The sequence below is a fragment of the Poecilia reticulata genome, chromosome 3, assembly GCF_904066995.2.
Source record: "Poecilia reticulata chromosome 3, P_reticulata-male-v2, whole genome shotgun sequence".
In the NCBI taxonomy this organism is placed as follows: domain Eukaryota; kingdom Metazoa; phylum Chordata; class Actinopteri; order Cyprinodontiformes; family Poeciliidae; genus Poecilia; species Poecilia reticulata.
The window spans coordinates 11,385,196-11,413,177 of NC_088832.1; the positions used below are offsets into that span (position 1 = coordinate 11,385,196).

At 37.5% G+C, this 27,982-nt stretch overlaps 1 protein-coding gene and 1 pseudogene across 1 annotated transcript; both read right to left on the bottom strand.

The window, feature by feature from the left end:
• Positions 1 to 53: 53 nt before the first annotated feature.
• Positions 54 to 27,944, bottom strand: LOC103462078 (solute carrier family 12 member 1). Its single transcript, XM_008404595.3, has 26 exons — positions 22,371 to 27,944; positions 21,521 to 21,661; positions 21,212 to 21,287; positions 20,546 to 20,641; positions 18,740 to 18,879; positions 18,541 to 18,651; positions 18,330 to 18,441; positions 18,090 to 18,217; positions 17,922 to 18,006; positions 17,626 to 17,783; positions 17,356 to 17,463; positions 17,135 to 17,258; positions 8,152 to 8,253; positions 7,862 to 8,017; positions 7,673 to 7,772; positions 6,966 to 7,077; positions 6,576 to 6,716; positions 5,892 to 5,998; positions 5,708 to 5,790; positions 3,837 to 3,962; positions 3,131 to 3,259; positions 1,980 to 2,091; positions 1,771 to 1,857; positions 1,525 to 1,660; positions 1,365 to 1,432; positions 54 to 1,264 (listed from the first exon to the last, which is right to left on the bottom strand). The coding sequence occupies exons 1-26, from the start codon at positions 22,626 to 22,628 to the stop codon at positions 1,129 to 1,131; spliced, it is 3,132 nt and encodes a 1,043-aa protein (XP_008402817.2). The 5' UTR covers positions 22,629 to 27,944; the 3' UTR covers positions 54 to 1,128.
• On the bottom strand, positions 13,333 to 16,662 carry LOC145551011 (solute carrier family 12 member 1-like; annotated as a pseudogene).
• Positions 27,945 to 27,982: the final 38 nt, after the last annotated feature.

A 27,982-nucleotide genomic window follows, 5' to 3' on the forward strand; every position in this document is an offset into this window, starting at 1 on the left:
ATATAACTACTTTAAAAAAATACAGGCATGAATAAAAAACAAAACAGAAATAATCAAGTTTTTTATATTTTCTTTATTTCATACAATCCCACTTATTTAAATATAATCACAAAATGATGAGTAAAAATACAAAAAAAAAAAGAAAAAGTGCATTTAAATCACTCAGTTTTCTTCAAGCAAAAGAAATGTGACGTGATAACAAAATTAAAACGTTGAAGCAAATTTAGGTGGAATGGGTAAACAATATGATGCAGTTTTAACTTTAAGAATATTAAAAGTAACTAGCACTAACAATGTACAAAAAAGAATTAATGCAGTACTACTACAGTGAAGAAAGTACTAATATTAAAGTAGCCAGTTTTATAGCCTATTAATAACCTTGTCCTGTCTTATCTCTCTCACCGACTTTCTTTGAGTTTACTCTAATATTGGATACCTTCGTTCCTCTGACTGTAACTTCCTGACCCCCATCACAACCAAACATCGTACTCTGGGGCGTAGAGCCTTTTCTGCCGCCACTCCACCCCTCTGGAAGGGCAAAACATCAGGAACTACCTCCAAATCATTACTGTTGAACCTGCCATAACCATCATAATCCTCTTTTCAATTTCCAGGCTACTTGTTTTATGTCGTTTGTGTTTTTCTTGTAAGGCATCTTTGAGTGTAATAAAAAGTGCTATGTTAGTTATCATTATTATTATTATTGGTAATTATTAAAGTTTTTTGACTTCAAAAAATATGCACTACAATATCCTATTTACATTTATATTACAGCCACAGTCACTCCAGCAGCATCTTGTGTGTGCTGGTTCTGTCTTCTCTCTCTTATAATAAAAAACGGTTGCATTTCTTAGCAGCCACTCCAAATAAAGCAGTTTATATAGCTGTCGTATTGTCTAAAGCACACCGTCTAAATCTTACTTTCTTTGTCTTTTTTTAAATCTCTTGTGTTTTCTTTGTATACTTTCCCAAATTGATAATCAGAACGTATGACTGTATGACTGATGTGGGTCTGGAAGACAGTCTCGCTCATGCGCCTGTACCCTTTATGAATATGTAGTTCAAAGTTTTGCCTTTGTAATCCCCCTTCCAGCAACATTGTTCTTCGGTGTTTGGCCTTTAAGGTGCTCACGAGTAGAAAGTAAGAACACTCTTGTGGTTGCCCCTGACGAGCATAGTGGGTGGGAGGTCTTTTGTCAAGATGTCCAGCCAGGCCATGTAGAGAAAATCAGAGATGGTTCCCTTACGAGCGATGGGCAGGCTCCTGCAGAGGGTTAACCGTACAGAAAAACGTTAAATTACATCAACTTTTGGAGTGGAGTAAACAGCTGGATATCATCTGGCCGCCTGACGCTTATACTTACAAAACAATCAGATTGGCCGATTTGGAATGTTCCTGAAGGAGCTCGTTCAGTCGTACCTGGAGGTGCGTCTGTAAAAGAGAAGAAGATATGTTTTTTTTTTTGTAAATTAATGAAATTCCATTGAATCAACAGGAAGGAACCATAATAAATTATTCCCCACCTTCTCTTCAAAGCTGCTGAGCTCTGCATCAGTGATTTTCCAGGGATACTCCTTCTGGATCCCCGCAGCCTGATCCCTGCCTTTAGTCCCCTCATGCAGACGGAACGGCTCAATCATGTCTTCTAGTTTCTTTATGCTGGACGAACGGCAGACGAGAGGGTGAGCTGACTTTCATAATGTGTGGATGACTAAGCTTTTAAACTTGACTGTAACCGTCGTACCACTGCACAGAAAGCAGCTACTCACTTGTCATTGCGGGGTTTGATGTGGATGTCGTCGACGACGATGATGTCACTGCACTTTATTCTGAATTTCTGCAACAGAGACTTCATCCTGCAAACCAAAACACAGAGCAAACAGACTCAGCTTTATTCAAATACATGCTGTTATTTCTGGCATCTTTATGTTCACGTGATAGTTTTCACTGATACTGCCACATGAGTTTGTTTACTCACTCCTGCTTGTCTATCTCAGTTCGTCCAGGCTGCCCTGCAATAAAGATTCTGAGTTTACAGTCTTTCCACTTCTTCCTGGTGGTGAGGATGTAGGGAAGCAACAGCGTCAGACCTGAGAGAAGGAAACATAAGTAGGTTGTAGGACACTTTGATGCCGGTTTATGACATAGTTTTAAGACCATAAAACACACGTAAGATGTTTTTATTTTTATCTTCTCGTAGTACATAACTTTGCCTCCAGGAAAAAGGGATTAATGATGAATGCCATTTCCTAGGATTACCTCTAACCGTCCTTTTCCAGCTATTCCTTGGCATTATATAGACTGTGTAAAAAGTTTACAATCTTTCAGCAGATGTTATTCTGTGCTGATCACAAAAGAACAACAATTTTATATCAAAGGTAAGTTAATGAAAAATCAATGTGCTTTCTAAAAGGATTCAGATTGTTGGCACGGTGCAGCTAATATACCGACAAGTTTCAAAATGATAAATGCTGAAATCAACAAACCTGAAACATATTGGTGAGTAGTCTTACTGCAACTTTGCTTAAATAATTCAGAAAATGTAATATACCTCCTGCATTTATTCTGTAATAATAGCACAATACATCAGATTATGTATTTAGCCAGTGCTTCTCAAGCTTTCTATAAATGCTTCTTTTCTAAATATTACATTTTAGGAATACTACCGCACTATCAAAACACTTTGAAATGAGACTACAAGTAAAGATGGAATTTGTTTGTTATGATTTGTGTCCCCCCCACAAAAAGAGTATGTTGTCACTGCTTAGAAACATGGGATTGAAGGCTAAGAAGGATGTTAATTTGGCTGAAATTGAATTAAGCCCAAAAATGCAAAAGATGTAGGATGTAAAAGCCAAAACTGCTAAAACAGAAGCATACAAATATTCCTCATATAGAAATATTCACTTTTGCTTTTTAACTTTTCCAAACTGTTGGTAATTTTAATATTTGCTTACATTTGTTTTTTACAATCCTTTATTTTTTATATTATTTTATTGACTAAGAGTGACTTTTTGCCTTTTTTTTTTGCTCCTTTTGCTTTCAGGGAGGATCTAATCTGAAGTCTGTCCTGATGAATCCGTCACACTCTGTGAGAAATGTACCAACCAGAAGGGAAGTGACACCTACCCCCGTCATCAAACAGCCACCACACATCAATGGTGCCTTTAGGTTGTTTCTTTTTAAATTGACCACTGGCCTCCACCAGCTTCTCGTTCATTTTGGCAACCTGAGGAGGCGGGGGTCCACACACAGACACTGACAAAGAGAGAGAGAGAGAGAGAGAGAGAGAGAGAGAGAGAGAGAGAGAGAGAAAAAAAACACAGGAAACGAGATTCAGTAAGTATAAAGGTACCAGTGGGACATTTGAGGTGGACCCGTCATTAATAGACTGACACAAAGTTCTCTCCGGGGAATGTAGATGGTATACCAACGAGTTTCACTGTCTTTCCATTATGTAGCTCACTGTTGGATGATGCAGAGACATAGATTGATAGAGTGGGAGGCTGCAGGTAGCCTCTCCTGTCTGGCTTAAAGAACTGCTCTTAAGAGATGCTTCTTAAAGTGGAACAAATGGCAGCATATTATTGGATTACACCCACAGAAATGTCTTTAGTAGCTGATTCAATTACACCTGTGTAATGTGGGGAAAAGTTCCACAGAAAACGGCGCGAGTCATTGACTTCATTTGTTAAATGTATGTTATTTTATTCTTTGATTCAGCAGGAATGTGTCGAAGAAAGTTTTCACGCACACTTAAAAATCCTAAATGGATGTGTCCTCCGCTTTAAGTAGCATGGGTTTGTCTGTGCCTATAGGCCATGCAGGTACATACCTCTAGTTGTGAGCACTTGCTGAGATGAATGTCTGGACTTCCTGAAGAGTCCCTTTGTTTTCCCCCCGTTTGACATCATCTCATTATCCAGGGCTTGCTGCTCCTTTGCCGCCTTCAGCATTTCCTCTGAAAGGCACAATCAGGTAACCGATCAGATGCAGAGAGTACTTGTATCATTAATCAGAGTTACCCAGAAAAGAAAGAAGGTACTTTTATTTAAATTTAGTGCCTTCTGGGATTTATCAGCTTTTTATTGGTAAGTTGCATTCTGCTTCCATTCTAAGTCACTTTAGCTAGAAATAATGGAATTGCTGCTTTCCTTTCATATATTTTACTGCGTTTCAGTTGTGACATTTGAATTTTATTCAAAGAAGTATATGCATAACAGCTATAAAGATGAAATGTAATCTTTACAAGTTCCATTAAAAGCCATCTCTTTTTCTCAGAAGGAAAGAAAAGGGAAGGTCATCATTGATCTGGTCATAGTTTCATAATTGGGAGCTTATATTTCTGCTACTGGTCTGGTGAAATGAGCAACTTTAACAGAGCATTTTATAGGTCATAAAGTTAATATATATCTGAATATTCACTTTTTCCACGAAAGTACAAACAAACTTTACAATACTATAAAGACTGATTTAGTAGAAATGGGAATTTGTTATTGATTGACCGATTATTGGAGAATCCGGGATATATAACACAAGATAAAAGTACATAAAAACAGCTCTTTTATGCACTTTTGTTAATATTTTTTCATCGCATCTTTTAATTTTTGATGTAAAAATGCTTTCATAAGTTCACACACAAGCATTTTTATATTTTCAAATGTCATCTAAGAGTTTCTCTGAAATATATGTATTTCTTTGGACAGTTTCCAGATTTACGCTTTGATGGGTGATTGGTAACAGATTACTATATTCGTTGCCAAGCGGAAATTTCTGTGTACCTGAAGAAACCCCCCCCCAACAAAACAGGTAAACTGTAATTGCTTTATGGCATCATTGCAAGTTATTTATTTTATCTGAAACAGGTCAACCCATGTAGGTGTTCTGTAATCTGCAGATCAAAGTCCCGTGACCAAAGTTCCTTTCATATTAGGTCAACTACAACTCCTTTTTTATTTTAAACAATATATAAAAATTTGTAGAATTCTGCTTTAGGAATAGTTATTTTTTTACTTTTTCTTTACTATATTTTATAATTTTATTTTGTACCTTAACAATCTCAGAGATCCAAAAAGACTTGAAATATTTTATTTCAATAAATCAAAGAGCAACATATTTGTTTCCCCGAGTCTCCAGTAGATAAATAATTTCTCCCAACAACTTGGTGTAAAAATATATCAATGTATAAAAAGCGACCAAAACACCTCTTTCTACGTATCATTGTTCCTCAAATTCAAATTTGCTATGCCGAAAAGTTTTAATTTATTTCTATTGGATTGTGGAGAGAAACTGTGCTCCAAATCGTAGCAGCAGGTAAATAACAATTAGCTTGTCAAATAATTCTACATCTAGCCAGTATTATTAATAAAAACCTGTTAAACTGTGTAATTGTTGTGGCATTCACTGGTCTTTTACAAAGTGAAGCACACACAGCTAGTTTAACATGCCTATCTGTTTGTATTATTGTTGCTTGCATGAAATATGTGGTATTTGATGATAGAGCTAACTTTGCTACTATGCTAGCAAAGTTGACTTTTGGTCAAATTTACAAAGAGCCACAGAAGAGGGGCTGAATACCAGTGTGTGGCTCCACAGTAATAGTAACCTTAGGTCAAGGTAATTGCAGAACCTTGACCTAAAAGATTTGCTTGTGAACTTGAATATTGAAATGCCGTATCATGAATCACACAGTAACTTCATGCTGACCTTCTTCTTCTATAAGGTGTGACACATCCAGTCCCTGGTTCATCCTCAGCACCAGTGTCCCATATTCAAAGTCAAATGCATCGCTGTCATGAAGAGCAACAATGGTTATCATGCAGATCTATTTGACATTTCTAACTGCTGACCTTGATTTTATCATGTTTGCATGTTCATTTTTTGTACGTACTGCAGTAGTCCCACATAGCTCTGCACTGCGTCTGTTTCTGCCGTTCTCCAGTTCCTCTTGAAGCCGATCATGAACGTGTTAGGCTTCATGCGGCCAAGACCGGAAGCCTGCGAACAAAACAAAAACCTTCTTAAAACCTCGGCTGGGTGGAGCCGTTAGCCGAAACAATAAGACACCTTGTACGAAAGGCTGATGGACTTAAAACTACTTACAGAAACTATCAAAATGTCCTGTACACAAGATGGCCCTGACTCTGTTTTACAGCCAGAAGTTATGGCCAGAGAAGCCAGCAGGTTTCTCTTTGTCTGCAGGGACTCGTCCACTGCAGCGTTAATCAATCATAGCTTTTAATCTTCTGTGCTGTTTGAAGTGAGTGAACCTGGCAATGAACAGTGGCCTTATCTCTGGAGTATGATAGTCAGAGCCATAAGAATGTTTCACTGTTTCTCAATAACTCCCTACTTTTCTACCTGCTGCTTCAATGTCTTGACAAGTTTCTCAAGACAGGTGATTATAAAGTAATCCACAGGCAGTAAAAAGAGTGATACATGCTTCTGCACATTTCCCATGTTCCTTTGATAAGATCCCGCTGATTGCACATTGTTCTTGTGGAGAATTTAGGTTACTGGCTTTTGTTTTCCTGCCTCTTTACAGACATATTGTGTAAATGCCATCCACACTGACCTGCAGCAGAGTTTCTGCACCTTCCCTGAAATTGTCGCAAGCCACAGCAGCATAAAAGGCTTTGCGTTTGTTCTTATGGAGCCACTGCTGGTTCCTTTCCATCCCATTGTTCATCTCTGGCATTATCTCAGATCTTGGACCCTGAATAAAGAAAAAGTCAGAAAACGTAAAGCTTGGATCAATTCTGAGCACAAGACTTTCCGCACATTCACCTTTCGCATTCAGGACACACCTGAATGCGAAATCAGAGAAATGTTAGTCTGATTGTCCAGAGCGTTTACATTTTTCTCATTCTTGCTTGATATTCTATGAACCATACACTCTGTTGCAAATCAGCACTGTTGCACTACAACGGGGGATTTGTAAATAATAAATTACTTTGCAACCTACCACCAAAACCTCACAGCTGAGACAGAGTCCGTAGTTTTTGGAGAAAGAGTGAGCCAAATCCAGGAGGGCTGGCCTGGCCCGCACTGACCCAGTTAGAACCAAGATCTGAGGCCTGAATAAGAAACAGGAGCGTGCCAATGTTACATTGCAGATTATCATCCAGTGTAATGCTTTTATGATACCATTAAATTACGCACTGCTTTATTAGGCACATTTATTCAATTGCTTCTTATCACAAATATCGACTCAGCCAATTGATACAGTTAGACATCTGAATGTAAATATCCAGTGAGTGGTTGCTGTGTGGACAAATGCGCCTTGTTTATGTCAGACAAGAATTGAAGGAGCTTAAATAGCCACGTATTACAAGGCATGAGGAATGCCATCTTTGCCTGTGCAGCACATAAAACATTGAAGTAGATGGATTACAGCGGCAGAACTGAGTCTACAATTCACACAGGCGCACCAATTTTTAATTTTTTCAAACAGATTTGAAAAAACTGCAGCGACATTTCCAGCTGTAAGGTGAGAATGTGACATAAACAACACAAACGCCCGGAGGCGTCATCCTTGTATCAGTGGTCAAGACTGCTGGTGATGTAATGGCGTGATGGACATTGTTTTAGACGTCGCCGAAGGCTGAGGAAGGTCGACACTGGCAAGATGTGCCTAAGTATAAATGTGGTAAAAGTGCAGCAGGTTGTTACCTGAAGTTCTTGACATGATCTTCCACACCAGATAAAGACAAAGCGTTGCTGACTGCACTCACAAAGGTCACCGCCTGTGTGGACGACCCCCAGTTCACGTCTGCACACAAAGATTTAGATTCATCAGTGGTTAGTTCTTCTAATATTCAGTAATCCCTGTAGCACTTCCAGGCTGGCAAACAAGCTCACCTGGCTTCTTGACTGTGACGTAAATGTAGAGCAGAATTTCGATGCCATATGTGAGCAGAGCGGCCCACCAGTTGATGACAAACATAACGACACAGCAGAGCAGGGCTCCCAGCAGAGACAGCCACATGTTGTAGTATTTATACGCCGGTCTCCAGCCTGGGGAAAGCATCACGGAAAGAGGTTGGTTGCTCAAACTCAGTTAGTCATTTTAAGACAGCTTTGTTTTTCTCTGGCTTTGTATTTTCTAAATAAAATACTTTGTAGTTTTGAGCTGCTTGATGGGGACTCACCTGGAGACTTGGCGTAGGAAGCATGGAAACAAGAGAAATTGATGAGTGCGTAAGATGCCAGGAAGAAGTTTGAGATGATCGGAGCGATGGTGTTGAGATCACCTGTACAAAGAAGGACTAAATCTTAAAATGTAGGAGCAGGAGCTTGCAAACTGAAACAGGGCTTGTAATGATGAGATTAATATGGAATCAAAAAGTCTTCAACTGGAGATGAAATCCCCAGTTCATGTGCTTGGTTGGCTTTTTTTCTTAACAAAAAAGTCTCTTACACTCACCACACAAACTGCTCTGGTACTAAGATAAATGGTCTGCTGGAGTTTGGAACCAACTCACATTTACTCTGATGGAAAACACCATTAGTGTGTGGAGAAGAGTTTATTTTGGAAGTTTCTTTGTGTGAGATTTAGCAACATTAATACGCAAAAACAGATTATCTGGGGGTATTCACTGACATGAGGCCTCTATGTGCATGTGAAATTTAAATGATAACTGATTTAAATTTGTCTCAATCTGTATTTAGTAGATCTCTTTAACCCAGTAAAGATAAATAAAACACATAAACAAAACAACCATAGTGTGGGGGACCAGTTGATGGGCACTTTAGATCAAGGAACCCACCCCTTCTCCCACTTCCATTAAAATACAATTTTATTCTTTTTTTCTATGAATATTTTGTTTTGTGTGATTCTCTGAATTCAGTGCCTTTTGGGGTCTATGATTACTTAAAAATAAACCACAACAAATTTTGTTTTTGAACACTGCATCTATTGAAGGACTCTTTGAACCTCCAAGAAAATGTGTCTGTTAACCTTATGCATGAAATTTCAAACATTAATACAAATTTCTTTGCTGCTTAGGTTGTTTTAAATTCAACCCTGTAATGGGACAATTTCATTCCTCTATTACTGCATAACATAATTAAACTAATTCTTCCAGTTCCTCTGAGATCACCTGTCCCTTGATTGAAATAACTAATTGTAAGTATATTTTATTTGATTCTGAATCATAATAATTAGACTGATAAGTAGAATATGGCAACTTGATGTAAAAACACTTCTCATAATTCATGAAAATACACTTAAAAAATAAAAACTAAATCAGGCTTTTTCATGTTTTTGAATCATTCTTTAAACGTTTCATACAGTCCAACAGATATTAGTTTAATATTTGCTGTTATTATAAAAAAAATTACAATAATGTATCGCGTCACAGCTTTGAAACCATTGTAAAAGTTGACCAGACTGTTATGGGGTTGAACACACCACAGTACAACGTTCAACCCCGTAATAAAACTACAGTTTTTGAACGTTACAAAAAAATTCAACCCCGTTTTTGTGACATGGTTGAACATTACGGGATTGAAGATTTTCATTAAAAGTTGCCATAAGTCCACATCAGCTAGAGTATGGAGCAACATTATGATATGATGAAAACAAGAAATTAATGTGTTTCAAAGACCATTCTTTACTTTTTCCCAAACAACAATAAATATAATTTACGAGCGTAACAGGTTTGAAAGGTTGGGCTTGACGATGACGATATTTGGGTAAAAAATAAGCAAATATAGGTGAGAAACTTTCCTAACACTTAAATCTCTTTATAGTGTGAGCAGGAAGAGACTTCAGTGATGTCACTTCCAGGGCGCTGAGGAAAATGGACTGAACCATTATTTATAAAAAGGAGGAATTAGTATGTCCCGACCCCACTGAGGGACAAGGGTGTAAGAAAATGGATGGATGGATGGAATTAGTATGCCATTACGGGGTTGAACAAAACTTGAGGGACAGGATTAACCTCTTACCCCTAAGGGGGTATAAATAAATTTCCGCCTGACAAAAACACACAAAGTAAATCACTTATAGCCTCACAGCTATTAGATTTATAAGAAACTTTTGGTACCTCTGTAAAGGTAAGATGTCATAGATGGTTTTCTGGTGTCAGCACCATTGTAGCTTTGACCCTGCCTGAATATTAGGGACAAATACAAATATTTTGCTTTTTTTTTTAACCTCGCCAAAATTTTCTTTGAATAAACATTGAAAACACTACCAAAATAGTATTTGTAACACAAAAAGTAGTACAGACTTTTAATCTAAATGTTGTGTAAAAGTATACCAAATTTGGACTCAATCAGATGAATCATATTTATTTAGAATGGTATTAGTGAGAAATTTCTTAGGCGGAGAGGCCATTTTGGCACATTTATCCAAAATGTCACCAAACTGTGCCAAATGTGTTTTTTACATCAATACTGGGGGTTTGTTAAAATTAAATAGCTTATTACCACCTAATGACACTTTCTACATATAATATACATTGGTCATGACATTTACCCCATTTATATGCAAAATGTACCATTATGCACAGTGTAATATGTATAATATGATGATGTGAAAGCTCTTTCTTTGACTCCAATAGAAAACTTTTATTGAAACAAGATAAACAGTCAAAATACTTTTGAATAATTAAAAGAGCAAATAAATAATTTTGAAAATCCACCACCACCATCACCACCAAAAATGGACATCTTACCTCAAAGAAGGTGAAGAATCATGAGAGGTGGGGAGGTGGGGGAGGTTCAGCTCCACCTGAGCTTGATGGTTCGGCTTCCACTCGACTATAATAAAATAAAGTATTTGAAGAATTAGAGGTTTATTACAAAGTAATGAACCAAAGTAAACATGAATCCTACTAGTAAATAAAACATATTTTAGTAAACATAAATAAACAAATAACCACGTGGTTTTACTTCCGGCCGTTATTACAAGCATATAATCACTGAAATAAATAAATAAATAGAACCAAAACATCAAATATTTTGTGTGAAATTGCGGCGGAAAACTTACACAACACCGAGATCAAGTCTGTCTGCTGTGTCCGGCTCTTCCTCTTCCTCCTCGTCCAAATCCCACCAGCTATCAGAAGAATCTTCCAGCTCAAAATCGCTCCGAAATAGTTCTTCCAGCGCCTCCACATCGGACATTTTCCTCCGCGCCATTGAGAGAATTTTTCCAAGATTTAGCTCCACTCATAGCAAATCGAAAAACCGTTGTTGTTCAAAGCCTTCAAAAGCCTCTAAATCGTCAAGTTTCTGCTGCTATGATCGATTTATCATAAATAAATCAAACTGAACTCACGGAACCGAGATAACTCCACGTGCTCAGACTCCGTATACCACACATGCTTACGCACGGAGAACGCTTGGAGAGCGCAAGAATTACGCATTCATTTAGATGGGGTTCCGGAAATACGTTATGATTTTGCGTAGCCGACATCTTGTGCCATACTCTGAGAGTCTTTCCACTCTCACGTGAAGCCATAAAATGGCCGTGATGATCAGCTGATCGGGTGTTTTCCAGGCAGTTGCGTCATCGCCCGAGACCTTTAAATCTCATCAGCTGTTTTTAAATAGCTCTAAATCTTAACATTTTGGGCAAAACCTTTATGCAGAATAGTTTTTGAAAGATTAAGCCTCTTTTAGCGGATAATATAAAAAAAAAAATTTAAAGGCACACGGAGCCTTTGTTTACAGAGCGAGTCGAGGTCACATGGCAGCTGGAACCTCGGAGGGTCCGTCGGCTTAACAGGTTAAAAGTGCTATTTTATATATGATTCATATATTTTCTCATATTTCTTTTATTTAGGTTAAAGTATACCTAAAATGTTTATGATGGTACAAATAACTTGCAGTTACTGGCTATTTTTATTTGTTTTATATGCTCATTTGGCTGATTTCTGCACTTCAACAACCCATAAACTTTTCACACATAATTTAAAATTATATTTGCATGTGACATTACCAAACACATGGATATTTCCATTTCTTATTTTCTCAAAATGTTTGTTTGCTTTTATGAAATCTTTGAGATAAACCTGTGGGACACAAAAGGCACCGAATTCGGAGAATCATCCTTTTTGTTATTAAAAGCACAGTGTTTCATTGTCCATATTAAACTGAATATTCATATATATGTTGGTAACTATTCTGGTTGAGAGTGAAATGAGTCTAGAAAGGGATCAGTTTTTAACAGGCGCTTAGGGCAGCTTTGGGTCCTCAGTTTATGTGTTGAAGAACGTAAACTCAGAAGAATATATGTGACGTACGTCAGATTTATTAATGTTGTTTGTATTTTCAGGTAAGCCGAGTAGTGAAGAGTTACCAACAGGCATTGTATGTTTGTGACATTAAGTTGTAAAGTTTCATAAGACAAAATGTATGTGTTGTATTAATAACGGAGATATGGTTATCTCAGCCGAGACAGCTAAGCCAGTTTCTGGCATTAAGAACGTAAAGTCAGTAGAACATAAAAGCCATAGTGTGACGCACGTCGATTATATAAATGTTGTTTTGTATTTTCAGAAAAAGGAAAGTAAGAAAATTTACGACCACCACATGTCTCGACATTAACTATTGTTTGAGTTTGCGACAATTTATTTTCATGACCTCACTGTGAAATCTATCAAGACAGAAAAGTGAAATCCACTCCTATCCCCTCATAAGCATGATGAAAAGATTAACTTCCATTGTTTATACGCATTATGTAAGGTGGGATTTCCCACTTCACCAGGAGCGCCAGAAAGATGTGGACCTTGTGTAACAGCAGTGTAAGGATGTTGGTTGACTAATTACTGACCAATGAGAATGAAGGCGACGGAAATGAGGAAGGTGAGGACGTAGCCTCGGATCGGCTCGTTGTTCTTTCCGTGTCTTTGGCAAAGAAGTGCAGAGCTTTGTAGATGTTATCTTTGCACAGAGCCTGAACAAGATAGAACTTTGATCAGAGATGTTGTTGACAACAAATTACCTTTATTTTTAAATTACAATGTATTTTAAAAATTAAGTTCCCTACTGGAAGACTTTAGGAGCATAACAGAGAGGCCAGGGCTGACGAAAGTGTGGCTGAGAAGGTTCCTGCATGATGAGGGACCAACCCAGACACCATGGTCATACCTGAAAAGGGAGATGATGAGACGTATTGGAGGAAAGAAATACAAGTTTTATGATATGATAACGCAATGCAGATTTTGAGACGGACAACATGGCTCCCTGTGAAGGATGCCCTTCTGTTGTGAGATGACATAACCCAATGTGTTTGAAAGGTTTCCTACCTGGAGTTGTTCATCAAGCCAAACTTGCATGGCTCTGTTTCGCAAGAAGAAAATTATAGCCAAGTTCACAGGCAGTTACTGATGAGCCATTACAAGGAATCCAGGAGTAGCAAGGTCGGTCATGTTTCCTGTGGCATCCCGGACAACGGTACCGGCTGACCAAAAAAAAAAAGAAAAAGACAGATGCTTTGCCTGTGAGTTTTTCATCAAAATGCTTTGAATCTTATGACAAGTAGATCTCAATTTGTTAATAAAACGAAAAACAAGTGGAAAGACTGCGGCTCACTTACCGACACAAAGTGCCACTGCGAGGTAAGTGATACCAGTGATGAAGATGGCCAACAATGTACCTTTGGGTATGGCAGCCTGGGGGTCCTGTAGTTTAACAGACAGCATATGTGTGTGAGGAAACATTCCAAATGTTGACTTCCGCAGAAACATCTGCTTTGAAAAATTACCCGCAAGTCTCCAGAGATGTTTGCTCCAGCCAGGATACCGGTGGCCGCAGGGAAAAAGATGGCAAACACTGAGAAAAATGTTTCACCATCCCTAAATCTGGCTTAAAGTTCTCCATAAAAATTTTGCTGTTTAAAAAAATAGATATTTGGAAAAGAAGAGTGTATTGTTTATACTTAGGTGTGTAAAATGTAAATATCTTTCAGGATAAGTTTGAGGTAGATTAACGGGATCTTACCGTTGTATCCAAGAAGCCTTTGATTTCTTATCTTCAGTTGCAGGAATTCCTGTTCCTACAAACATATTCACTATGGCCACCAGCAAGATCACGAGGGAGAACAATTTGGCTTTTGTGGGGGGGAGAGGTGAAAGGTTTGAGTTAAGTTTAATCCTTTACAACAACAAGTCCAGGGTAATCACAAGAAGCACCATGTTAATGCCTCACCTTTGCCTCCATTCCATCCCAGCCACCGAAATGCCCAAGAGCAACACCACTGTAATGCAGCCGATGATCCTGTGTCATTCATTTCATCTACCATCAGATGGGCATATTCCTGAGCATAACAAATAGAGGTAAGGTAATAAGTACTCGGATATCTCGGTGTTTTCTGCAGCACCAGATCTCTAAGGATTACACACCTTGAGCAAATCCACCACCGTCTCTGCAAAGCCCACCACATACATGGCCACAGCTACTGCGTTGGCGAAAGCGAAAATGAGTCCAATCGACCCTCCAAATTCTGGTCCAAGCTGCGTGATATCAAGTAGTAAGCTCCTCCTGATGTAAACAAAATGGTTAAAAAAGATTCCCTTTTAGTTTAAGCAAATTGTCCAGACATTTTAAGAAAGAATCTCGTTTAAAAATGAATGTTTTCCAATGTCCTGTCATGGAGTGTTTTTGTTTTAAAGGTAAATATTAGATGATGCAACAGAATGATTTACCATTTGTAGTAAATAATACAAAGAGCATACAATCAAACAGAATTATCAATATACTTATTAAAAGACAGAAAATATATACTGTGATTCTTCTATGGAGCAGAGAAAAACTACATACGTTTATAAAGCTGAAAAAAAAATGAAAGAAATAAAATATAAGCTGAACTCTTATCAGTAAAAGTACAAAGCAGTAAAAGGTCTTCAGAATGGTCACTCAGAACAGGGTAAAGTCAGAGCCCGTTAAATTCACTGTGCATCACAAGCCATGACACTTTCATTGCACCTTGTCCGAACGTGTTGGTAAAGCTATCCAGGCAGATTTTACGTGGTCCTTTAAGGAAAAATTGCTCCGCAAAAACTCTGAGCAAACATCCATATAAACAACTGTTTTATATGGAAAGTTAATTTTCAGCAAATCAGGAAATGTAACTCATCTGCTCTATCAACATTGGATATATAATAGTTCTGTTATCACCTTTAATATGAATGAAATTATTAGGATTGCTTTAATTTTTTATAAATTGATGAGAACGATCATTAATAACAGTGTTGATACATTGTGGATAATTATAAGAATGTGGTGATACTCTTGAGTTTTTTTTGTCAAACAATATCATTGAGCACTTTTAGAAAAATTTGTGCATATTTAAAAGTAGACTCATTGAACTGCCTCTGGCAGCAATTGTTCAAGATACTGCCAAAACTTGATTCTATCATGATTAACTTTCCATCAGGTAATTACAGCAAAAGAGAGCTCTTGTGAGTGTTGATAACTTTAAGACTGCTTATGTCGTAAAAGGTGGGGGGTTAACTTTAGAAAAAGTTCTTGTAATATTAGCTCTGTTGAGCTTTTGAAACTGTTTCTTTTTTTTGAATCAGTTTTAATCAGATGATGAACCAAACTTGCAGTTAGCATTGAATATTTTAGTTATGAGTGTGTGTATAAAATCAGTAATATGTCAAATGATCAGACATTTTACTGATATGTCTGATCGCTGACTATTTCTAAACACTTAGTGTTTGAGTGAGTGTTCTGACTTATAAGGGTATCTGCAGGAATACATGTTGTATTTTGCACTACATGATCAGGCACATCTGAGATGATATCGGTTAGTGGATGATTAATCAATAAATCACTTATTGATTGATTTTATGTCAGTGCAAAGCTGCAAAAGGGGAACAGGTTGGAAAGGTGACATTCAGATGTGTCTGAAGGCTTTGTGACTTTATCTGCAAATCACTTCTTTTGGTCACTTCATTCTCCCACTGAAAGATTTTGTGTCACAGAGAGGGTGCGTTGTTGCAGCAAATACTTATAAATAATGTTTTACTCGTCCAGGCTGGCTGCGGTAGCAGTTATTAGTTATGAATGAAATACCAGCATGGAAGGTTAGTCAATAATTGCGCAGGATTAAAAAGTGCTATTTTATATATAATTCATATATTTTCTCATATTTCTTTTATTTAGGTTAAAGTATACCTAAAAATGTTTATGATGGTACAAATAACTTGCAGTTACTGGCTATTTTTATTTGTTTTATATGCTCATTTGGCTGATTTCTGCACTTCAACAACCCATAAAACTTTTCACAACATAATTTAAAAATTATATTTGCATGTGACATTACCAAAACACATGGATATTTCCATTTCTTAATTTTCTCAAAAATGTTTGTTTGCTTTTTATGAAAATCTTTGAGATAAACCTGTGGGACACAAAAGGCACCGAATTCGGAGAATCATCCTTTTTTGTTATTAAAAAGCACAGTGTTTCATTGTCCATATTAAACTGAATATTCATATATATGTTGGTAACTATTCTGGTTGAGAGTGAAATGAGTCTAGAAAGGGATCAGTTTTTAACAGGCGCTTAGGGCAGCTTTGGGTCCTCAGTTTATGTGTTGAAGAACGTAAACTCAGAAGAATATATGTGACGTACGTCAGATTTATTAATGTTGTTTTGTATTTTCAGGTAAGCCGAAGTAGTGAAGAGTTACCAACAGGCATTGTATGTTTGTGACATTAAGTTGTAAAGTTTCATAAGACAAAATGTATGTGTTGTATTAATAACGGAGATATGGTTATCTCAGCCGAGACAGCTAAGCCAAGTTTCTGGCATTAAGAACGTAAAGTCAGTAGAACATAAAAGCCATAGTGTGACGCACGTCGGATTATATAAATGTTGTTTTGTATTTTCAGAAAAAGGAAAGTAAAGAAAATTTACGACCACCACATGTCTCGACATTAACTATTGTTTGAGTTTGCGACAATTTATTTTCATGACCTCACTGTGAAATCTATCAAGACAGAAAAGTGAAATCCACTCCTATCCCCCTCAATAAGCATGATGAAAAGATTAACTTCCATTGTTTATACAGCATTATGTAAGGTGGGATTTCCCACTTCACCAGGAGCGCCAGAAAAGATGTGGACCTTGTGTAACAGCAGTGTAAGGATGTTGGTTGACTAATTTACTGACCAATGAGAATGAAGGCGACGGAAATGAGGAAGGTGAGGACGTAGCCTCGGATCGGCTCGTTGTTCTTTCCGTGTCCTTTGGCAAAGAAGTGCAGAGCTTTGTAGATGTTATCTTTGCACAGAGCCTGAACAAAGATAGAACTTTGATCAGAGATGTTGTTGACAACAAAATTACCTTTATTTTTAAAATTACAATGTATTTTAAAAAATTAAGTTCCCTACCTGGAAGACTTTAGGAGCACTAACAAGAGAGGCCAGGGCTGACGAAAGTGTGGCTGAGAAGGTTCCTGCAATGATGAGGGGACCAAACCCAGACACCATGGTCATTACCTGAAAAAGGGAGATGATGAGAACGTATTGGAGGAAAGAAATACAAGTTTTTATGATATGATAACGCAATGCAGATTTTGAGACGGACAACATGGCTCCCTGTGAAGGATGCCCTTCTGTTGTGAGATGACATAACCCCAATGTGTTTGAAAGGTTTCCTACCTGGAAGTTGTTCATCAAGCCAAACTTGCATGGCTCTGTTTCGCAAGAAGAAAAATTATAGCCAAGTTCACAGGCAGTTACTGATGAGCCATTACAAGGAATCCCAGGAGTAGCAAGGTCGGTCATGTTTCCTGTGGCATCCCGGACAACGGTACCGGCTGACCAAAAAAAAAAAAGAAAAAAGACAGATGCTTTGCCTGTGAGTTTTTCATCAAAATGCTTTGAATCTTATGACAAGTAGATCTCAATTTGTTAATAAAACAGAAAAACAAGTGGAAAGACTGCGGCTCACTTACCGACACAAAGTGCCACTGCGAGGTAAGTGATACCAGTGATGAAGATGGCCAACAATGTACCTTTGGGTATGGCAGCCTGGGGGTCCTGTAGTTTAACAGACAGCATATGTGTGTGAGGAAACATTCCAAATGTTGACTTCCGCAGAAACATCTGCTTTGAAAAATTACCCGCAAGTCTCCAGAGATGTTTGCTCCAGCCAGGATACCGGTGGCCGCAGGGAAAAAGATGGCAAACACTGAGAAAAATGTTTCACCATCCCTAAAATCTGGCTTAAAGTTCTCCATAAAAATTTTTGCTGTTTAAAAAAAATAGATATTTGGAAAAGAAGAGTGTATTAGTTTATACTTAGGTGTGTAAAATGTAAATATCTTTCAGGATAAGTTTGAGGTAGATTAACGGGATCTTACCGTTGTATCCAAAGAAGCCCTTTGATTTCTTATCTTCAGTTGCAGGAATTCCTGTTCCTACAAACATATTCACTATGGCCACCAGCAAGATCACGAGGAGAACAATTTGGGCCTTTTGTGGGGGGGAGAGGTGAAAAGGTTTGAGTTAAGTTTAATCCTTTACAACAACAAGTCCAGGGTAATCACAAGAAGCACCATGTTAATGCCTCACCTTTGCCTCCCATTCCATCCCAGCCACCGAAATGCCCAAGAGCAACACCACTGTAATGCAGCCGATGATCCTGATGTCATTCATTTCATCTACCATCAGATGGGCATATTCCTGAGCATAACAAATAGAGGTAAGGTAAATAAGTACTCGGATATCTCGGTGTTTTCTGCAGCACCCAGATCTCTAAGGCATTACACACCTTGAGCAAATCCACCACCGTCTCTGCAAAGCCCACCACATACATGGCCACAGCTACTGCGTTGGCGAAAGCGAAAATGAGTCCAATCGACCCTCCAAATTCTGGTCCCAAGCTGCGTGATATCAAGTAGTAAGCTCCTCCTGATGTAACAAAATGGTTAAAAAAAGATTCCCTTTTAGTTTAAGCAAATTGTCCAGACAATTTTAAGAAAGAATCTCGTTTAAAAATGAATGTTTTCCAATGTCCTGTCATGGAGTGTTTTTTGTTTTAAAGGTAAATATTAGATGATGCAACAGAATGATTTACCATTTGTAGTAAATAATACAAAGAGCATACAATCAAACAGAATTATCAATATACTTATTAAAAGACAGAAAATATATACTGTGATTCTTCTAATGGAGCAGAGAAAAACTACATACGTTTATAAAGCTGAAAAAAAAATGAAAAAAATAAAAATAAAATAAGCTGAACTCTTATCAGTAAAAGTACAAAAGCAGTAAAAGGTCTTCAGAATGGTCACTCAGAACAGGGTAAAGTCAGAGCCCGTTAAATTCACTGTGCATCACAAGCCATGACACTTTCATTGCACCTTGTCCGAACGTGTTGGTAAAGCTATCCAGGCAGATTTTACGTGGTCCTTTAAGGAAAAATTGCTCCGCAAAAACTCTGAAGCAAACATCCATATAAAACAAACTGTTTTATATGGAAAAGTTAATTTTCAGCAAATCAGGAAATGTAACTCATCTGCTCTATCAACATTGGATATATAATAGTTCTGTTATCACCTTTAATATGAATGAAATTATTAGGATTGCTTTAAATTTTTTATAAATTGATGAGAACGATCATTAATAACAGTGTTGATACAATTGTGGATAATTATAAGAATGTGGTGATACTCTTGAGTTTTTTTTGTCAAACAATATCATTGAGCACTTTTAGAAAAATTTGTGCATATTTAAAAGTAGACTCATTGAACTGCCTCTGGCAGCAATTGTTCAAGAATACTGCCAAAACTTGATCTCTTATCATGATTAACATTTCCATCAGGTAATTACAGCAAAAGAGAGCTCTTGTGAGTGTTGAATAACTTTAAGACTGCATTATGTCGTAAAAGGTGGGGGGTTAACTTTAGAAAAAAGTTCTTGTAATATTAGCTCTGTTGAGCTTTGAAAACTGTTTCTTTTTTTGAATCAGTTTTAATACAGATGATGAACCAAACTTGCAGTTAGCATTGAATAATTTTAGTTATGAGTGTGTGTATAAAATCAGTAATATGTCAAATGATCAGACATTTTACTGATATGTCTGATCGCTGACATATTTCTAAACACTTAGTGTTTTGAGTGAGTGCTTCTGACTTATAAGGGTATCTGCAGAAGAATAACATGTTGTATTTTGCCACATACATGATCAAGGCACATCTGAAGACTGATATCGGTAGTGGATGATTAATCAATAAATCACTTATTGATTGATTTTATGTCAGTGCAAAGCTGCAAAAGGGGGAACAAGGCTTGGAAAGGTGACATTCAGATGTAGTCTGAAGGCTTTGTGACTTTATCTGCAAATCACTTCTTTTGGTCACTTCATTCTCCCACTGAAAGATTTTGTGTCACAGAGAGGGTGCGTTGTTGCAGCAAATACTTATAAATAATGTTTTACTCGTCCAGGCTGGCTGCGGTAGCAGTTATTAGTTATGAATGAAATACCAGCATGGAAGGTTAGTCAATAATTGCGCTAAATTATCCTGTCACTGTACTTTTCTAAATATGAAGTGTGGCGGCTGATTCGCTGACTTACCTCCTCTAACAACTCCGTTAGTGCAAATGGCGGACATGGAGAGACCTGTGATGGTGGTGACCACACAGCTGAGAGCGATGACCACAATTCCCAGACCTGAAATGTTAACATGACACAGTTCAGGACTAGGATTAATTATAACTTAACCATCATGTTCAACAAGATATAAATAAAACAGTGTTTTATCTAAAAAAAATATCTTATAGATATTTAGAAAATGTTCATTTCTGTTTAGGGCCAAAATTTTAGATTTTAAAATCATTAACCCAAAACTATTATTGAATAATAGTCTTAAATCATTTTATGGAGTACTAAAGACCATTATGTCTAAATCATTCACATTCACTAAATGCTGCTGAGGAGACTTTTTATCTGTTGAGTGGAGCTCAGAAAGGCAATGGAAAAAATGACTCCAAGATATATCCATTTCAGCTTTAAAATGTGTAATTTTGTAGTGTTCCTAGTCTCTTCATTTACAAAAACCTAGCACCTCTGATTAATGTGAGAGAATTTAAATGGACAACATTATCAGTCTGAACCAGAATTTTGTAAGAAAGTCAAGTAAAACTCCTTAAAAATGCTAAAGCTTTGATTTGGAAGCCAGTAGAAAAAGGCAAATAGAAATAAGTGTTAAGACTGTGTAAAGAGTATAAATGTTTCACTTACCCCAGCCTGCCTGACCAAAAACCCAGGACAGACGGATGAACAACATGACCCCCCAGATGTTTAACATGCATCTTACCTGCGAAATAAAATAATTAGATAGCATAGATCAGATTTCTATGGCATTTGTAACATATTTTTTTATTTGTCTGTTAGCAGAACCCATAATTACATAAAAACATGTACATAAAAATAATGCCAATTTGCTTCATACTCTAGTTTTTGAGACACAGAGTCATTACGATAAATATGCAAATACCTTTTTTGCACAGATCTGTGTTACTCAGAGGGAGTTTCAAGAGCAAGACTCACCAGAACCCCCCTTATCCAGCCAAACTTCACTGCTCCTGTGGTGACATCAATCGGAGCAGCAGACTCCAGATCATCAGAGGGGGTCCCTTCGCTCCCCTCGCCATCATCTGTCACCGTTTCAGGTACAGAGATCGCCCCATTCTTTAAAAGAAAGAGAAATTTTTTTTTAAAATGAAGTAGTTACACTGGAAATTTGTTTCATCTGTATCGGACACATTCACAGTCACATCTGTCCTCTGTCTTTTCATGAAGGAAAGTTTATATATTTCCTTTCCCTCTGTGCATCATGTCTTAAGGATGGTTAGTCAAATTTCTAAGATATAAATTTGATATTTGGATGGTGCACATTAACATCTTACGATACAGTCTTTTGCAAAAATCAAAGTTCCACAATTGTCATTGGAGCGCCTGCTGCAGTCCATCATTTTTATATCCATTCAAAAAAGATTATCTAGTACAATGCTATAAACCTAAATGACCCAAGACCTCATATCTTAGGCAATAGGGCCAAATAAACAGCAGTAAAAGTGTGTCAAGTGTGCTGATTGCTGCTTAGTATCAAAAATAACATTTTAACAGCTTTCTGTTTTAGTTTTACAAGGTTAAGATAAAGAGTTAGAGATGGATACAGACACTGAATTTATTTGATCTTTTAAGCAGCAACACTCACTCTACTCTGAGCGTATTTATCTCTCAGAATCAGAACTGAGTTAATGTTTCAGAAGAAAGTTGCTTTCGGAACAAATATTTTTAGAGTGAAAAGAAAGCACAACCAAAGAGAAAACAGGATTCAAGAAAAAAGTCAGCTAGTTCACATGGAGCATCATGACTAAAACAGACGTGCACTCACCTTCTGGAAAACATCATGGAGTTCCTGCAAGGATGGTCTCACCGCTCGGTGACCACTCACGCTGCCGGCATTACGGTAGAAGTCGATGTTGGGCACCCGGTCTAAAGTGTCGTGCCCGAAAGCACTCATCACAGAGGGTCTGACCGTCCGGTGCTCGTTGTTGGAGAATTCGGTCTCTTCATAGATCGGAGGGTCACCAAGGTTGGAATCAAAAGCTGAGTTGACATGACCCCCTCCGTTTGACTTCAGCCTCTCCATTATGAATGCTGGACAAGATTCTCAGAGGTCAAGTATGTAAATAGTAAAACAGCAGTCTTCAGACATCCAACGACTCAGTAGCAGGTGTAGATCTGAGGATCAGTGATCCTTGACTATTGAAAGCAAAAACTAGGCAGTGATTAGATTTATAGAGATCTCCGCATGAACTTGCCAACTCCCAAGTGGCCCACCTTTATACTCATGGCCATACGCCGACTGCCAGCTATTGGTTAACTCCTCGGATCAACCCTCAGAAAACTTAACGAAGGGGGTCAGATATGTCCTCCATCCTAGGGGACACAAAGACGTTGCTTAATCATTAACCCAAGTCATAAACGGCAAACGAGAGATAAAGGTGCTCATTGCTTGAGTTCTGGAAAATTGATTACTAATATTATATGCTGAATGGCACATGTTGTTCGGTGGCTGCACTTTATGGCACTGTGAGTAGTATTTCCTCAGATCTGGAGGCTCTTTTGCATGAATCACCAGGACATATAAACATGTGGAGATTTCCACTAGAAAAAGTTACAGTAGGAAAAGTTTCAAGGTTCAGCACTTTTATAATGCCTGCAACTAAAACAGAAACACGAATGACAGAAAAGTCTTCATTTTTACAACTGGTATTTCTGTCTATATATATCCCAGTGCAATCAGTAAAGATAAAGCCAGGAGGAGTAGCCTGACATGTATTAAGATATTGAACCCATAATAGTTGTATAACTGACGGAATAAATGTCTCTAATGACTCTCTATGCTCCGTTTATTGAAAGAAGTAAGTTAGAGAGAGCTAGCTGGCTCAAGAGAAATGTCCTCATTCGTGAGGAAAATGAGAGTTAATATAAGACTACAAATTACAGGAATATGCCCAAGGCACTTCACATGACTTCTAAAGAGCCATTAAAGGCCCTCTTAACAGGTAAACTTCCTTATTACTGATACACCACAGTGATTTATGTGCACAGTGAAAGCCCAGCTAATGACTTGAAATCTGACCTTGGCTGCATTGTTTGCTGACAAAAGAAGTATGCTCCAGCACGTGTTTTTATGTGACTACTGAAAGAAGACAAACAACTATACAGCAGGGCTCATCAGCATCAAAACAAGGTTGGAATGATTTTCTGCAATCATGACAAAGGCCGAGTCATGCTGGAGAAATAAGGACGTTGCCATATAATAGACTAAACAACTAACATTCGTCTTCTCAATCAGATCACGACAGTTTGTTTTCACAACAAATATGTGAGTAATGCTCTGTATTGATATTTTTGAGTTTGTTTTGTGGCTATATGCCGGGAAGGGAAGACTTTTGCTGATTCACCAAACCTTCCCCTGTTCTTTGCAATGCTAAGTAGTGGGATATGATTTAGTTCTCACTATCCTAGAGCCAATAACGCCTCTGTCCCTTATTCACCATTCCATGTGGAAGAAAACCAAAGTATAATGGTGCCGCCACCTGTATCACCTTGAGGATGTTGCCTCCAGAGCAATGTGTGTTTGTTTTTCAACACACATAGTTACTCTTTCTTGGTCTGTCACATAAAATCCCAACAAATACAATAAAGTCTGGCTGTAATGTGGCAAAAAGTGAAAAAGTTCAAATGGTATGACATCTTTCATAAGGCAAATTATCTTGCATATTGAAAGAGTTGACTGGTGTCAAAGCTTAGTTCAAATTCGTAACAATAAGTCGGGCTCGTTTCCAGTGACAATTGGACTCCAACAAGGTTCCCGTTTGTCACCAATTCTGTTCATAATCTTTATGAACAACATTTCTAGACCCACCCTAGATGTTGAAGAGATCCGTTTTGGTGACCTTGGTGACTGTACCACTCTGTTGGGGTGAAGAGGTAAGCTCAATTTACTGGTCGATCTACATTCGTACCCTCATCTATGGTCATGAGCTTTAAGGTAGTAACCAAAAGAACAAGATTGATGATACAAGCAGCTGAAATGAGTTAATGAGTTTCCTCCACAGGCTGTCTGTGCTCTCTTAAAGAAAAGGTGAGAAGCTCGGTCACTCAGGAAGGACTCAGTGTAGAGTCACTGCTTCTCTACGTTGTGAGGAGCCAGTTTGAGGTGACCTGGGCATCTGGTTTTCATGCCTCCTGAACACTTCCCTGGTGAAGTGATTTGGACACGTCCACCAGGAGGAGACCTAGATGACCCAGGACACGCTGGAGGGACTATGTTTCCCTGGGAACACCTTGTGATTTCTCCTTAGGAGCTGGCCAAAGTGGCTGGGAAGTCTAGGGGTCCCTAGTTAGACTGTTCCCCTCGCAACCCAACCCCAGATAACCGGAAAATAACGGATGGATAAGACTACAAAAGTTTAAAGATTTAGGAAAATGCCATCACTTTTCTGTTTGCTGTTGTTGCTCACTGCATGTCAGAGGAAAAAATAACACATGCTTTTCAGCTGTACACTCCACATAGAAACACACACATTTTCTAAAAGAATCTGGTGTCATTTTAGAGCTTCATATATGCATTAATGTTAACAAACGCTCTGAAATTGCTCACCCTAAGGTCTTCAATGAAAAAGTTAATATTCATTTAAGGTAATGGCCAAAAACCACATAGCAGGAAATCCAAGAAAAGTATGTATTAGCTCAAGGAAAAGTGTAGCTTTGAATCGATTTAAAGTAAATAATTAAGCTTAACAGTTTTCTAATCATTAATGCCTATTATGAAACATGAAGATATGTCAAAGTTGGTAAGGCGACTAGAGGGGTTGAGTTTATAAATCAAATTGAGCAAAGTCTCGACTGAATCAAGATTTCCACTTGCCTCACCAGGTCCTTTCATCTTTGGACAAAACGAAACAAAACCTAACTAAGCTTAGCAATTGACTACCGTACTAATCTCTCCTAGCAAATTAGTGGCAATAGCTATTTTTGGAAATTGCCATGGAAAGTCTATAAATATATTAGTCACATTACTTTTGATGACTAAAGTAATAAAATATCTATTAAATCAGCCGGCCTTATCACAAAAACCATCAAGGACAAAGCCTGTGAGGTTCGAAGACCACAAGTAATAAAGCTAATGCCTGATAATCAGCAAAGTTAAGGTCTGTTATTCTGCCACCTCATCAACCTGCTCTATGAAACAAGAAGCTCTCATGAGCACTGACAGAAGTGCAATTATTTCCGCACAACAAAACAACACAGAAATAAGAAATAAATAAGCAGAAAGATAAACAAAAATTCAGAAGATTTGGATTATATCAATTCATTGCCGTGAACAGCGGCAATGAATTGTGTAATTGTTTTATGCAGCAATCTGGAGGCTTTGACTCAGTCAATTAAAAAAGTCAGATAATTTATTGTTTTTAGTTACTGATGAACAAAAGTAGATTTTTGGTCATCAATTTAATGTCTACCTGCAAAAGAAATTATGTCAATTTCATTAATAAAATATATTTAATCAATCAGTTGGAAAAGAATTACAGATTCTAATGGATTAGCTACATTAGGTTTCCTAGTTTCATTTTAAAAGGTCAGCATGAACATTTTATTCTGTCAGATTTTAAGGAGAAAGTCATGAAAATCATTATCTTACCTGCAGTAAGTAACTAGTTGAGTTTTGGAGAAAAAGCAAGTACCTTGCCAGAGAGGTTGCAACTAATCGATGGTCAGAGTGGAGCCGATTGCTGTCTTAACACAATTGTTAGTAATTGTTACATATCCGCATGAGCTCACTCAGTGTGTTATTTATATACGTATGCATGTCTACAGATAGTAAGGTTAAGGATGTATCAGATTTCTGTCATCTTTGACAGAAGTCTGATTGGCCAGTTTGAATTTTTTAATTTTAATTTTCATAAAATCCTGCAAGAGCTTCAGAAAGGGGGGAAAAAAATAATCTAAATTTAGCAGAGCATTTTATAGCTCAGGCATCTAAATGTGACCCTGAGCTACACAGGGTAAGAAGGTAAAAAGGTTGGAAAAAAACTAGGTTAAACTTTAACCACGACTCGTTTATAAGAACCCTTTATATGGTGTAAAAACTTTATCGTCAAAGTAAATTGTAACTAAAACAATCAAATAAACATGTGATGATGGAAAGTACAATAAACTTTTAAAAGGAGATTTGTATTAAAGTGAAAGTTTGGTTTTGTCCAACCAACATAAAATCCACAAAGATTTTTCTACAAAAATGCAACTTTTCTGACAGTAATTCAGTGAATTATTTTGTAATTTCCTCTCACCGGCATTGGATCTAAAAGAACATGGATGTTTCATTTCCCTTTGGGATGACTTAAGACGTTTCCAACTTAATTAAATTGAAACTCAAGAAAATGTAGGAGGAGGAGATTTACGGCTCAGTAATCCTTGTTTCATTCATTCAGGCCTGTCGCATTCAGGGAAAAAAAAAAACTGTTTTTTATCTTGCTGCAAATATTTAAAGATAAGAATGTCACATAGGTGATGTAGATAATGGTGCAATAACAATTGCATTCCTGACTAATGATGCAAGAGGAGTGCATGGAATGAGCCCATGATGTGTCCTATTGCAGCTGCATACAGGCCTGAGTGAATCCCTCTCAGCTTTCTTCCACACTATCAGTACATTTTACACAGTATTCACATTTATGGTTTTTGAGTTTGTAGTCTCATGAAGATTACGATGAAAACTACACGTTTTATCACTCTCTAATTATTGGACAAATATTTAAATACCGAATGTGAAACTTTGATGTAGAACGGGTCACAGTTACACCATGGATTATAAAGTGCTGGCTGCATTAATTGACAGCTCTGGTAAAGGTTCAGGTTTTACTTAAATAGGATAATCTCATATTGAAACCTGCTGGAGAAACCTGCCTTTAGTTTCAAGGCATTTATTCAAAGGAAAAAGTTAAATTAATCTCTGAAAGAAATTTGATTCTGTCGCACAATTATTGGTATCCTTTTTAAATAAATGTAAATAAAGCAATTTACATTTTACAGTCATATATTACTTTTCTAAGTTGCTCAGAGTTTCTATAAACTTGTAATTAGTAATGAGCAACTCCCCTTTCTTTTGAATATAAATACATTATGGCACAGTAGACCATTTCTCCTAGCCGCTAGAGAATAGACTGGATGATTAAGATGTTATTTTCATGTGATATCTGCACTACTCACTGTTAGATAACTATGACAAAAACATCCTGTGATCACCAAGTCAGAATAATAACCATTAGAAGCTTCCACATGTCTTTTTTGTGGCTCATGCAAGGAAAAAGCAAGTTCTGTCCTACCATCACAAAGGTAAACAAGTGAAGTACGATCAACTCTTTTGGGACTTTAACTTGAACCATTTGCTCTGGTTAGTGAGAGTCAGATCAAGCTTCATATCCACTGTTA